The following is a 14,725-nucleotide window of genomic DNA, read 5'->3' on the forward strand; positions in this document are numbered from 1 at the left end:
GCACCTTCCCTTGCCTGCTCCTTTGTAAATGGCAGCGTATTTTCTACATCGATAATCATGTCATCTGCAAACAAAGCCAAGAATTCTTCTACTTCCTTTCTAGTTTCTATGTCTCCTAGTTCTGTTTTCTGACCTAGTGCATTGGTTAGAATCTCCAATACAACCTAAAGAGAAGTGGCCTGCTCCTATCTTGGACATTCAATAAGTCTTTCATTATGAAGTATGATGCTAACTGTATTTATTTTTCCCGTAGCCATCAAGTCGATTCTGATTCATGTGTGTCAGAGAAGAACAGCACATAGGGCTTTCAAAGGCTGGTGTAGGATAAGCACTGGACTAACCACAAAGTCAGAGGTTCAAGCCTACCAGCCACTCCTTGGAAACCCTATTCAGCGTCATCCTGAGTTGGAACAGACTCAACCGCACTAGCAGCAACAAAGCAGCAGTTTACAGAGGAACGCTGCCAACCTTTCTCTCTTCCATCGGCTGCAGGTCTGAACATAAACCTCTCAGGATAACACTGTGCTATCCAGAGACCCAATAGAGTTCATGTTGTTGGTAAGTGCTGCTGAGTCGACTGCAGCTCATAGTGACCTTTCCGAGGCTTTAAAATCTCTTTCTCCGGTCGGCTTCTTTAACAGGTGTATTGCTTCTCAGGTTAGCTATTTATTTTTGGTGGTTTGTGTCTTTAAGGCTCATGTAAGCTGTCAACTCTCTTGGCACAGTGAAAACGTTCTGCGCTGTCCTCTGACTGCCCGTACAGACTGCACTGACATGAATTACCCTTCCATCTTGGATAATACTGACCACGGGGCCTTCTGCTTCTTGAAGCTTTATCCACTTTAGTGATCCTCTGGAACTTTGGGTTTCAGATTTTCTCTATTGTTTGACTATTTTCCATTTCGTCCTTGTTCACTCTCTGATCTTATTATCTTTTTTCTTTTTGCTTAGTTGGGTTTAATTTAGTCTTCTTTTTCTAGTATCTTACAGTGAAGTGCTTATTACTGACAAACTACAATTTCATTTTCATCTGATTCAAAATATTGTCTAATTTCCCTTTTCATGTCTTCCTTGACCCATGGGTTATTTAGTTTCAAAACACTTGGGGGTTTTCCAAAAACCTGTTAGAAGAGTTTTAACTTCACAGTGATTCAAGACAATATTTGGCATCACTTGAGGCCTTAGCCTGTGCTCTATCTAGATGGATATTTGCTGCTGTGAGGCTATTATAAATTGTGCAGTTGGTCAAACTGGCGGAGAGTGTAGTTAAGTGTCTACATCTTTACAGATTTCCATTTCACCATACTCCTGACAGAGGGATGCTAAAACAACCCCCTTCCGTGGCAGCCTATTATTTTCTTTGCAGAGATGCTTTTGCTCTGTGTATTTTGAAGCTCCATTACCAGGAGTGAAGACACAGAGAACTGTTACGTTCTCTTGACCCCTCATCGTTAGGAAATGACCTTCTCTAGCCCTCTTCTGCTTTGGAATCTACTTTGAAATTAAAAGACTCCGCGGCTTTTCTACTGACCAGTGTTGCCCTGGTTTGTTGTCTCTTTATCCTTTTCCTTTTGCCTGTGTCTTTCCATTTAAATTGTTGCTAAGAGGCAGTATACAGTTGGGCCTTGCTTCCTACCCAGTCTGGGGTGTCTACATCACTACACTGAGTGTGGAGTGAAGTGATGATGCAGCTGGTTAGGTTGAATGCTATCTTCCTGCTATTAGGATCCTTTTTGCCCCAGCTGGCCTTAGTTCTCTTCTACCGTCTTCCCTCAGATTGCTTCGATGGTTTGATTGTTCTGTTGGCTTATTCATAGTAACTGTGCTCGAGTCATTTTACTGGCTGATTCAGAGTTTACAGTGCACATCTCTAACCTACGCAGGATACCTTCTAGTGATATTACTGCCCCAAGTGGAAATGACTCACAAGCCCCTCAGCAGGTGACTGAGTAAATAGTGGAACAGAATGGCAATGCATGGACTACCACTCAGCAACCTGCAGGACTGAACCACTGGTGCATCACACAACAGATAGGACTCTCAAAAGGTTGCCAAGTGAAGAGGGTAGACAAGAAAGAGGATTTAGAGCATGGTATCATTGACAGAAAACTCTAGAAACTGCCTAAAGACACAGACAAGTCAGTGGGAGAGGAGGGCCAAGCACTGCACAGGTGTGAAGCCATCTGGGTGAGACAGGCAGGTGCAGGACCTTGACTGGGACGGTGGTTCACAGACACACACTTCTGTGAGAAATTACCAAATAGCACTACTTAATGAATGGACAGGCCAGCTCTGCCCCCACTTTCTCTCATCACCGTATGACACCCCCTCCTCCAGGACACGGGTCCTCTGTGCTCCCCACTTCTGGTTCTGTTAGAACACACTACATAGCTGTGGGGTATGGGCCAGAACCCCTCCTGAGTGGATGGTACGAGGCGAAGGGCACACCACAAGAGGAACAAAATGTCATAGTAAATAAGAACCAAGTTGGATGGATGCTCTATCTTGGAACACAGTAAACACCAAGACGTATGTGTCTTCCTGGGGCCTGGCCCTCAGGCTGCAGTAGCTCCTGTCTCCTAGAGGGACCCCACATGTTGAGGGTGACGTTGCCAGGGTGAGAGAGAGCAGCTGGCTCGGATGACCCTGCCTAGACCAGGACCATCAGCACCTTGCCCTGGCCAGCCACTGACCTGGAGCTAGGTGAGAGAAGGCCGCAGCTCCACCCAGCCAGCGAAGCTGCTTTCTAACTGCATACCCATTCTCTCCACTTTGGATCTGATGCCATGTGAAAACACTATGTGGTAGGATAAAAGCCAACAGAAGTTCCGTTGCCAATCCAACAGCCACCTCCCCTGAGCCACGATGATTCTGGTGATAAACACTCAGACAGACGACAAGAACTCTGTGTTCACAGGGGCCTAGCTTACTTGTCGAGTGTTAGGGTGACTTAAAACAAAGACAGGAAAAAGACGGGGCTGATCCTGCTGAGGCTCAAACAACCCATCTCTCCAAATTAGATGAACTTTTAGAAACATACAATTCTTCAATCCTTTAAGAAATGTTTAGTCTTTTGAAAGAAATCATCCGTGAGGCAGCTGCTGTGGTGATGACCGGGAAGGGGCATCTCGAGTCAGAGACACCCTACAGGACTGCCCGAGTCGAAATCGACGTGCTGGCAGTGGGTTTGATTTGGGTTGGCAGGGTTACATTCCAGACAACAGACCACCCCCTCCCAATGGGAAAGTGCTCACCATGTGCCCTGGTCTGTACTCCTGCCCACTGCACACAGCAGTGCCCATCCCTGACCACAACCAGAGTACTGACTCTGGGTCCAACATTCTGACACGATAGAGTGCAGGGAAGGCCTGCCATAACAAACCACCATTCACCTGGACCGTCTCTGAGATTCTGGGGTAAATGCAATGTGCTTTTCCTCCCAGATGTCTTCCTCGTCTGAGCCACCATCATCAAATTGCTGTATCCTCTCCTTACAGCATGCTTCAAACAGGGCAATGTTTCCCTGAAGAGAAGAAACAAGAAGACACAAGGCTAAACACCAAGTTATTTTCCCCTAAAAGCTATCAATGTAAACTACCTTTTGATTACATTAAGAGGCAGTTAAGAGTCTTAAGTTGTTTCATTTCTGTGATGCAGTACCATTTACGCCACTTACTTGTGTTCCTATAAGAAAAAGCCTTGGCGTAGTGGTTACGAATCGGGCTGCTAATCTCACAGTCGGCAGTTTGAAACTACCAGCTGTTCCACGAGAGAAAGATGAGGCTTTCTGCTCCCGTAAAGACCGACAGCCTCGGAAACGCTACGCAGGGTCACTATGAGTCGGAACCAACTCCACGGCACAAAACCACAAGAACATCACATGCACCCAAACAAAACGCCAGCAGAAGTAACTTAACAACCCAGCAAGTCTCTAAAGGACAGCGCTCAGACCCAGGGACAAAGCAGCAGACCATGGCCACCTCCTCTACCCACTTCTCCCTGAGAAAATCGTCACCGTGCAAAGCCCTGACAGATCCATCAGAACGAGGAAAAGCAACCCATACTTCATGATGCACACCAGCGGCCTAAGTAGAGGCCTATACCTCATCTCATTTGCAAAGAAACCCATGGTCTGTCATGCTGATCAGCATCAACCCCAGAGGCTGGGCCCATCCAGTGCCATGGATCCAGTGGCACTTGTAGGCAAAGACACTGAAGTTGGTGTTGCAGGACAACTGCCTGGTCAGAGAGGCAGGCCCTGGCACACCCAGCATGGCGAGCCTGTTTACACGAGGGTGACAGCTCACAGGCCCACAGGGGCCAGGGCCAAGCAGGTAAGTGAGGGTGGGAACCATCCTCACTTAGACAGTTATCTAAGAGGTGAGATGGGGCGGGCCCAGTGCACAGGGCGGCCACCTGAAGGCCATACCCACTGACCCTCCCCTCTGCGGGCCTGCTGCTCACAACAGGAAACACTCAGACTTACACTTTCATTTGTGTTCAGGGTGAAGTTGATGTCTGACACCCGATCAAAAGAAACACTGTAAATAAACAAAGCGGTAAGAGTAAGAATGGTTAGTTACCCACTGACTCGTTCATGGAAACCATGTTCATGGCAACACCCACATTTCAAGTATTACAGTTACTGAAATACCACCCCACACACACAACCACCACCAAAGAATGTCGTGCATCCAATGGCGCCCTTTCCCTTGGAATTTGGATGGGCATGGTGGGCTGGAAGCCTTTTGAAATAAGAAGGCTTCTGAGAAAACAATGAACATCCACTGTCCCGTGAACCAGGCTAATACAATGGAACGGACACACAGACACGGTGCTTTGTCCAGGTACAGCCAATCCACAGACAAATACACAGGACTCTACTGAGGTCTTCGGCTATGGCATGGTCCCGGTGGAAAGCAGCGAGGAAAGAACTCAAGAGTCTATGAAGGAGAGGCGGCTATTTGACACTTCTTTAAAGCCTTCCACGCCAGCCCACTGCTGCCAGGCACAGCTGGCATGTGGTAAAGTGGGCCAAACCAGTGGTAAAGTCTGGCCAGGCACCACGACAAAGCCAGAGCCTTGTGCGCCAGGCACAACAGGGACATTTGAATTCATTCCCAATGAGCTACAATCTCCAAAAACCTTTCATTTGGAAGGTGCTGTGCCCCATGTCTCACCTTCTCCTACCCTGACTGCAGAAGCGGGTCCACTAGTGGGCACACTGTTCAGCCCACCCAGCCATCAAGCCACCACTGTCACAGGAAAGCATACAGCCGGGTCTGTTGTTCAACACCACCCCTGGTGTGCTATGGAAAGCAGTCCTCGAGGCACAGTGCTTAAAGTGCTGCACCACTAAGCCAAAGGCTGGCAGTTTGAACCCACTAGCCACTCTGAGAGAAAAGCATGATGGTGACAGTTGGCTTCTGTAAGATGACAGCCTCGGAAACCCTACAGAGCAGTTCTGCTCAGCGGCAGTGGGTTTGCATGGTACGAATCGATGTGCATGGGGGGCTTCATTATTTGGGGTAAAGCTATCTAGCATTAAGGCCTAGAAGAGTAGGCCAACAGCTTGCATTCCTCAAGGAAGGATGTCTCATCTCAGAAAAGCCAGCCTCTTTCAAAGAAGCCCAGTGAGAAGGTAGAAGCTGCTCTTTGCGGAGTGCGCTGCCCTCAGGTGTCTGTCTGGGGCTGGAGCCCACCGGGTCTCCCTCCCACCTCAGGGACCCCCACACAGACCAGGAGTGGACAAGATAGCCACAGAAACTGGAAGCTGCACTCACCTGCCAATGTCGTCCTGATCGGCGAACTTCTCATCGTTGAAGCCAAACTGGTCAATAAAATTGGACGTCATTTGTTGCATCTGATAATCAGAAAAGGCCTGGCAACCCCAGGACCAGTGACGGTGATATCATGATTCTAATGACATTCTACATACTATCTGCCCATTTGTGTTCCAGAAATCATTCTACTGACATACCACAACGCTTTAAAAGTTGGTGTGTTTTGTCTTAAAGAAAAACTCAAATAATTTCAGACACCATTTGCTAAAAACGGGAAGTATTTAAAATGTGGCCCACCGGTAGTTTTACTCTGCCTGTCATTGGTAGCGTGGCCACTCTGCAATCCAGGACAGACTTGAGAACAGCGTGGGGCACGTTCTCTTTTAAAGACATGACCTAGTGACACAGGTGGCAGTCTGAAATATCAGGCACCGCTAGACACAACCAACCTTCCTCTAAGTAACATCAGGTGGGAACCCCTCCCTCCCTCATGCTGCCCCTCCACCTCCCCCGACCCCAGCCCAGTGCACCGAGGACAGAGACTAAAAACAGACGGGTATGAACTGCAGTCAGTTACCCCACCCCAATCCCTCCTTGGCAATCCCTGTGGAAAGCCTATGCAGCACTTGGAGCCACTGGGGAGAAGCATTTCTAGAGAGCACAGAGGAATGAAGATGCCGACCCCTCACTGGAAGGCTCGGACCCAGGAGCCAGCAAGGTCGGCCAGGGGTGAAGGTGCGTGTGCCCTCGTCACTCTGTCCTGAGTGTGAATTTGGAGACCGCGGCTGAGCGAGTCTGTGCTGAGCACCGCTACACTGAGCTGGCTGGCCCCTCGACCTATCCCGCAGCCCTGTCCCCTGCAGACATGCGCTGCAGAACAGCTACTCCCGCGGGAGGGAATGATGGCATGGATAATCCAAACGGCAAGACAATGAATAAACAGAACTTATATTTGGCTTTGGAAGGCATTTTTTTTTCTTAAATCTGGGTAAAAGCGTATCTAGGTCTTGGAGAGTACAGTAGAGCATGACTGAGCACCCGGGGCATGGCAGAGCCAACGTGAAGTGGCTACATGCAGAAGAAGGGGACAAGCTCTGGGAGACTCAGAACCTGGAAGCAGCATCCAGGGCCAGTGAATTCAGAGAGACACTGAACTGTGTGGCTTTATCAGTACGAGGAAAACCAGACACTTCGGGACTTTGAAGCTGTGGGTCAGAGTCATGAAGCCATTCTTCTTGGCAAACTGCATAAACCCGAGCTAGGAGTTTAGGTACAACCCAGATTCGAAACTGGGTTGTCCTCACCACAAAGAAGGCCCCACACATAAGAAAGGGTTTGTTTGCTTCTTACTCCGCCCTTCAACCTTATACCTCTAGAGGTCATTATTAAGAATCGTTTGGATGTTGTTAAGTGCCATCGAGTCGGTTCCGACTCACAGCGACCCTGTACTGGGTTTCCGAGGAGTGGCTGGTGGGTTTGAACCGCCGACCTTGCAGCTCATCCAGTGCATTATTCTGCAGCGCCACACCAGGACTCCGTTGGGGCGTAGAGGGGAGAAACGTTTCTAAAAAGTGCACCTATACTGCAAATACTTCACAAACAGAATATAAACATGAAACACATTGCATTCTGTTTGGAAATATGTACACACACACACGTTTGTATGGTTTGTCTACTGATACGAACAGCATACAGATACAGGAGCTGCCCTGCGTACTGCGGGAAAAGAAGACAGAAGCGGTACATGCTCCCTCTCCTGAGGTGTCTGTCTGTCAGGGCTTCTAGCAAACTGGTCCACAGCCTCAGGTTTCAAAGGGGGTCCTCACTAATGCTGGCCCACAAACCCACGCAGACAGGGGTGGAATGGGACGGGACCTCACTGGAACTTACAGCCCAACTCGCGGCCCCAGGCACTGACCTCCTCCCAACCCCACCTCTGGAGGGCAGAATTAGGAGAAACGAAATCAAGCAAGGACATGATGAAACCAGGAGGGGCTGGGGGTTCAGCCATAAAAACTGTGATATGTTAACTGCCCACGCCCCGGGAAGTTCTCTTCATTTGAGGACCCGTACTTCGAGCCTGACTGTGAACCGAAAGGACACACTGAGCGTGGACCCCTCAAACTCATCCAGGCCTGCACGCACCCCTTCTTTACAGAAAGTGCTCTGGAACCTATGTCTAATGATACGTGGGGGCCGGGCTCCCTGGCCGGCCCAATAACCAGAGAAGAGTGGGTGCCAGGTCGGAGGGGGCTGAGAGGAGGGCCTGGAGCCAGTGGGCAAGACTGAGTGTCCTCCCTAGAAGCAGATTCGTGAGAAGCCAGGGGAGCTGCTTTCCAGCAACCTAGAAGGAGCCGTGTTTAGGTGAACTCAGCAACACACAGATGCCTAGGGCATTCTTTACCTCAAAGCCTGTATTATACTACAGGTACACAACCACCTGGTCATTTTCAGTGACATAAGGTGGGTGGGCTGTGTCAGTACTGTAAGGTGCTTCAATGGTCAGGGCAACCACTGGGCCCCCCATCATGAGGGGTCCACCAGGCTAGGGAAGCCCTGGTGGCACTGAGGGCATGGCACTGGACGAGAGGACACTACTGCTCTCCAGCGCCCCCGTGGGCTGGCCGTTCCCTGACCCTGGGGCTTGGCTGCTAATGGGGTGGCACTCAGAAATCCAGGAACCAACAGAGAAGTCAGCCAAGTGCTGAAATGCTACTGCCAGGCCCACCCCGGAAAGGTGACCGTGAACCAGGTCCCATACCAAGCAACTGCTGAGCCCAGCCTGGACTTGAAAGACAAAAGATGGGACCAGTCCAGCCATCAGAAGTTCCGTCCTGGCCCCAGTGAAGATGAGGCTTAGATGCTGAGGAAAAGCCGCCACACCGCAAAAAGTGCCCAGACTGAGGCGTCTACCAACGCTCTTCTGCCACACCAAGGCACTCTGCCTGCCAGGAGCGGCTGGTTCTGGAGGGCCCTGTCTCTAGTCCAGTAGCTGACAACTTTCAAAGGGGCGTCTATTTTTAGCTCCCAAATGTGCTGCCCAGGAGAGATGGGGGGGGGGTGTGTGTGAGGGGGCTCAAGTGCCTTCTCTCTCTCTCCAAGAACCGCTAAAGGATGCCACATCATATATGCTTCACATCCAGTACTTTCCCCACATCTAAGAAACAGAAATAAATCTGGGGGTGGGAGGCAAGGGTGTCAAATCAGTGAATTACTTCCACACACACGATTTCGAGGTCATGGGAGTAGACTGCAGAGACAGAGGGGGACATATTTCACAGGGGAAGGGCCATTTGAATGAGTTATTTGGTCCAGGGTTATCTGTTTAGTTTACATTTGAAAAGTCTTATTATTCAAATCCATAACTTTCTTACAACATGATTTTTTAAGCAACAGCTCAATTATTCTAAAGGTTGGCATAACGCGAGAAGATTTTCTCATCAGTTCATGTAAGCCTCCTGAAGATGTAACGGCCTCATTTCTACCAGGTACAGAACATCTCCTGTCACCCACCTCAGCCTGAGAAGTAGAACTGCCTGAGGCCAGGCGACTAAGCATTTGAAACAAAGACAAAAAGCAAAGTGCTGGGCGTGACTCACTTGCTGCAAAGAGGAGTCCTGTGAGAAACCCGTTTCCTTAAAGTCAATTTCATCATCACTGGATGAATGAATATGGCAGGTTGTGACCTATATGCATAAAGATGTAAAACACTATTTAACACAGAAGCTGTGGACATTTGCATAAGCATTTCTATGGAATTAAAATAAAATCACATTTCGTTTTCTTCTCATTGTATGTAACAAAACAAAAACAAATCAACAATTAAGTTGTTAAACCCACGTGGTGATCCAAGGGCTCTTCTCACTCAGCCCCCCACCGGCTTGGTCACCTGCCCTGCTGCCCCTTACACCGCGTCACCAGGTAAGGAGAGGGGTGAGGGGCTCCACTGAAGTCGCTCTGATTATAGTTTCCGAGGCAGTGGTGACGAACGAGGAGGGAGAAACCATCCTCGCCACAGCATAGTGAGATCTCTCTGGAAAGGAGCAGGCCTGTCTGGGTAAAATGTGCCAACTCCCAAGGTAACTAATGAGGCACTCGATAGGCCAGGCTTCAATATAACCATTTCCACCTCAAATTCCTGCCTCTCCTGGTCCCAGTGAGGGAAACATGGTCCACAAGTGCTAAACAGGCCTAGAGGCGAGAGTCCTGTGCTTGGGAAGGACTTAGCTCGGCCCCTCAGTAGGTCTGACAGACACACAGACATCACCAGGCTGTCAGCTCAATGATGAGTGAAGAGCTCAGATGTGTTACACGCTCCTAGGGGGCAAGGCAGGAGCCATCAGCATTGAGACTGACAAAGAACTAAGCACAGAACTAATGACAGCAGGCACTATACATACCAACAGTCTACCGGGTGGTGCTTCGTTCTGTGGTACACAGGGTCACCATGGGTTGGAAACAACTCAACGGCACCTAACAACAACAACACGGATTTCTAGAAACAAGCACTATACTTCTAAGGGCAGTAGTCACTGCATTTGTGGTGTTATTTCTAGGGTTCTTTTCTAGAAGTGTCTGGGACAGAGAGCAGCTGGTAACTGCCAACTCTTGAAGCCTGTACCCAACAGCCTGGTCTGCTTAGTGACATTATTCCAATGTGGGTCCAAGGAACCCCAAGAAGAGTTCAAACTGGCCTGTATGACGTTATAAAATTCTGACGACATCACTGCCTGGACCACATGATGAATTCATCTACTCTTCACCTCTGTCCTCTTCCATGACACGAGCCCCCATGCTAGGAGACCTTACCACCCCCGTCTCTCCATTCTCGCAACCACTAGTGTCTCTCCGCTACTACGAAATCAGGCCTGGTGAGGCCCCTGCAGGAGTCGGCAGTAGCTGTCTTGGAGTCCTCGGGGAACACCCCACCAGGACGCAGCAGCAGGGGCAAGCATGCCAACTGGTTCTACTGAAGTGGACCCAGAAAAGCTCTGGGATACTGGGCAGGCAGGTGCCACGGTGGGGCCCAGAGACAGGAGAGCATCCCAAGGGCAAGCTAGGGGGTTACTCAAGAGAAATCCAGAAAGAGCTGGCTGCAAGTTTAAGCCGGGTATGATGTGCTCTCATGCATACTTGCACCGTTTTCACAAAATGAGATTCTAGCAGCAAACTCGTTAGAGGAACAAGCTTCTGTCAGCAGGTACAGTGTACCAGCATCGTGGCCCCACCACAGACTACTTAAACTATCCTCAAAGCAATCCTGAAGGTAGTTTTTTTTCTCCTCCAAAGATTCACTAGTGTTTTAGCAACATATTGGTAGCGTAGTGGTTACGAGTCAGGCTGCCAACCTCAAGGTTAGCAGTTCAAAACTGCTACCAATGGCTCCACGGGAGAAAGATGAGGCTCTCTGCTCCCATTAAGATTTACAGCATTGGAAACCCTGTGCAGGGTCACTATGAGTCGGAACCGACACCACAGTACTTAACAATAACAGTAAAAACCTGTGAAAGCTGGAACCCGTCAGACAAGGAAAACACCAATTTTTTCCACTGAAAGGAGTGGTAGACAAGTGCTAAGAATGCACCTGTCAAAGGTGGAAGCCTGAGACCCTGAAAAGAAAGACAGCCCCAGCCAGGTTCAGCATTCACAGGTTTCACTTTGTTAACACAACACACACACTTCCTCACAACTGTGTTAACAAAAAACAGTGGTTTTTCCTACACCATCCCAGTCAGAAAGGATGATTGATAAAAAAGAGCTAAAAAAGTCACTGAATATAGCCAGGGTGGGAAATGTGCTAATCATAACCCCAGCATTTTATCCCTGGATACAAACCCAAACTGAGTTCGTGACCTGCACTCCCAAACACTTTATCCCTCAATACGCACCCAGACTGAGTTCTTGATACGCACTCCCAAACAGTCTTCTGTGGCGGCTTCTCCTCCCTAGCCAATCGGCCACCTTCTGTCTCCCACCATCACCCAAAACCAACACGTCTCCCCAGGTCCACTGTCACCTTCCTCCTCTCCATCCTCTCTCACCGGAATTAACGCTCCATGAGACCACTAACCCTGGCTCCCTGCTTCTAACTGCTGCCACCGTCTTTCAACCCCATCTCTCTATCGGGAGTCAACAAAGGCCTCTTACCTCACTGAGACCAAGACCACAGTGCCCCTCAGAGACTGAAGAGCTGCACAAAACGCTGCTCCTCCCCACCCACCCAGCTCGTGTCCTAGTGTCTTCCCTCCTCACTGCCGTCCTGTCACGTTACGTCTCTCCACACAGAGTCTCCTAGATCACTCACTGCCGTCCTGTCACGTTACGTCTCTCCACACAGAGTCTCCTAGATCACTCACTGCCGTCCTGTCACGTTACGTCTCTCCACACAGAGTCTCCTAGATCATTCTGTTGTAAGCGGCACATCTAACAATGAACCACTGTTACCGGAGAAAGCAAACGGGTGTCACCTTGTCTGTGGAGGATGAGCCCGATGCATGAGCCTCTAGAGGCCACGTGAGTGAACCGCAGAAGAAGCAGACCCTTCCTCCTTGCAGGCCACCAGCACCTACAGGCCTACAAGTGGCCTTCTGGGCTCAGGCTCCACCCAGACCTGCAGAGTCTCTTGGAGGTCCGTCCCTGCACATCTGGGTCCCTCTAAATGAACTCTGCCCTGAGAGATGGGAAAGCAGTAGTAACACCTGACGAAGTGTCTGCAACACTGGGAAGGAAGGGAGGCAGAGGAGGAGATTAAGCAGAACACCTCCACTATCTAGAGTCTGGCCAAGAGGAACGGTGTGGGGACCTGGTCTAAACACTCAGTCAACTTGCAGTGGGACTCACAAGAACAGGCAGCAAGAGAGTGCTGTGCAGACACTGGCATGATGGTCCTGCGAGAGCCCAGACGTTCATGAGAACGGTGGTGCCCTCGGGTCCTGGATATGTGAACTTCAGGCTGTACCTGAGTCCCGCTAAGTCTCAGCAGTGCATCTAATCAGGTCTCTCTCTGTGAGAGAGGCAATAAAGGAGAATTTCTTGGTTAAGTGCCCATTTCTGAAGTGTGTGCTGTGTGAAGCCATCCAGGAGATGAAGGGGACGGTGCACTGGGCCTACAGTGACGTCGTGTTTGCAGTCATAGTCACAACATGGAACATGGCACTCAACCCAACTGGGCCACTGCCTGGACAGATTCTGGGCAGGAAAACGAGAACACTGGAGAGTTCATCTCAATGTGGACACATCCTAAAAAACGGGAACAGCCCTAAAAAAGAGGACCCAGAAGAATTTCCCATCGAAAGTATTTGGACTAAAGTGGAGACGAAATCTGGAAAAAAAAACAACGCTGGGATAAACGAAGAGAAACAGCCCCTCATGGACCCCCACGTAGTATGGTACTCTGGGGGAAGGGGACCAAGCTTCAATTTGAATGACAGAACCTATGGAATGCTGTGTCTTTCTGCTCAGCATGGATGGAAGGGGCAGAGGCGTCCCGTCCCCCCGCACCCCCACCCCACCCCCACCATAGGGTCACAGAGCTTGCCAGGGCAGGATTCACAAGGAAAGTACACAAGTCCTCCCAGTGATCGGCCTCCTCTCTTCACCATCAAGTCCCAATGATGCAGGCGCCCTGGATGTGAAGCCAGCTGACTGTTCATGACCAGGGCTGTCACCAGAAGGGCCAGCTCCTAGGTGGGGCTGAGCACGCAGAGCCACTGTACTATTTTAGCTAAACACCCCCACATTTTATGGTTCTTAATTTGTGATTCTCCCAACTCCTAAGACCTCCCCGCCCCCCCAATTCTATCATTATAACCCATCTTAAAAAGCTGCTGCTCCACCAATTTGTCAAGAGTCTGGAAAATACACTTGGGTTTATGAAGCAGTCTCAAGAGGCGGGTCCCAGGCCTTAAGGGACCCAGTGGCTATTCTGTGGCTCCCCTAAATGTCCAGCAAACAGTCACGATGGTAGCCACTAGACTTGCAGTTTAGAATCATGGCCGGACACAAACACACAGGGCAGAGCCAACCAGGGTGCACGAGGCTCCATCTCTGAAGGCAAAAACAACACTTACCTGAAAACGTACTGTTAACACAAAACAAACAAAAATAACATTCCAAAGTCCAATATAATTAAAAAGATAATAATAATTATCAATGCCATTATTCCCTGGCTAAAATTACCAACTCTATTTAAGATTTTAAAATGGGTTTCAAAACATCTACAGAATTTTCCCCACTTGAATGATGGTGAACCACTGAGTAAGAGTAGCAACACCCCAAGGACCACACCCCAAGGACCACCGAGGGGCTTTAGCACCAGGTTTCTGAGGTGGAGAGCAGCTCAGGGCTGGTTGCTCGGCTGAGGTGCTTAGGGAATAAAGACATTGTGGAAAGGAAACGAAGCCCACCCATGAAGGAGAAATGGGCGGCTTCTCTGGACCCTACTGTCAACCAAGGCACAACAGGACAACCTGACTAGACATATCAGAGAATACTGTTAATACTGATCTTTCTTCAGGATAAAGAGACATAAGCTGATTGTGGTCCACAGTTACTGGGCCAAATGGAAGGCCTTTTACGAATTTCTGAATAAATGAGCAACGGCTAACAACATTGAAAGGATGTAAACGTGACCTTGTGAAACCTACTAGATCTACCGTGTTCCTCTTGTTTGTTTCTCCTAAGGAGCTTGTGCAGAACGTCTCCCATCGCTCCCGGACATCATCTGGAAGATCTTAGAGTGAGAAAGAAAAAACCATCAGCACGTGACCTACACAGACACCCAGAGTCACAGGTAGATCGCCCCTCGTCTACACAGACACCCAGAATCACAGGTAGATCTCCCCTCGTCTACACGGACACCCAGAGTCACAGGTAGATCTCCCCTCGTCTACACAGACACCCAGAATCACAGGTAGATCTCCCCTCGTCTACACAGACACCCA

The 14,725-nt window shown here is 49.5% G+C and overlaps 1 protein-coding gene across 5 annotated transcripts in view; it reads right to left on the minus strand.

Moving 5' to 3' along the window:
* PPP6R3 (protein phosphatase 6, regulatory subunit 3) overlaps positions 1 to 14,725 on the minus strand; it is a 62,494-nt gene that overhangs the window by 14,693 nt on the left and 33,076 nt on the right. For 2 of the 5 annotated variants that reach the window (XM_006860828.1, XM_006860829.1), the window contains exons 12-16: positions 14,429 to 14,514; positions 9,383 to 9,469; positions 5,784 to 5,881; positions 4,487 to 4,541; positions 3,393 to 3,523 (exon numbers count right to left, since the gene is read on the minus strand). In XM_006860828.1, coding sequence (XP_006860890.1) covers positions 3,393 to 3,523; positions 4,487 to 4,541; positions 5,784 to 5,881; positions 9,383 to 9,469; positions 14,429 to 14,514 — 457 coding nt within the window. The remainder of the gene's footprint in view (positions 1 to 3,392; positions 3,524 to 4,486; positions 4,542 to 5,783; positions 5,882 to 9,382; positions 9,470 to 14,428; positions 14,515 to 14,725) is intronic. The other 3 variants (XM_006860832.1, XM_006860831.1, XM_006860830.1) reach the window with 2 other exon arrangements.

Source organism: Chrysochloris asiatica, unplaced genomic scaffold, assembly GCF_000296735.1.
Source record: "Chrysochloris asiatica unplaced genomic scaffold, ChrAsi1.0 scaffold00040, whole genome shotgun sequence".
NCBI lineage: Eukaryota > Metazoa > Chordata > Mammalia > Afrosoricida > Chrysochloridae > Chrysochloris > Chrysochloris asiatica.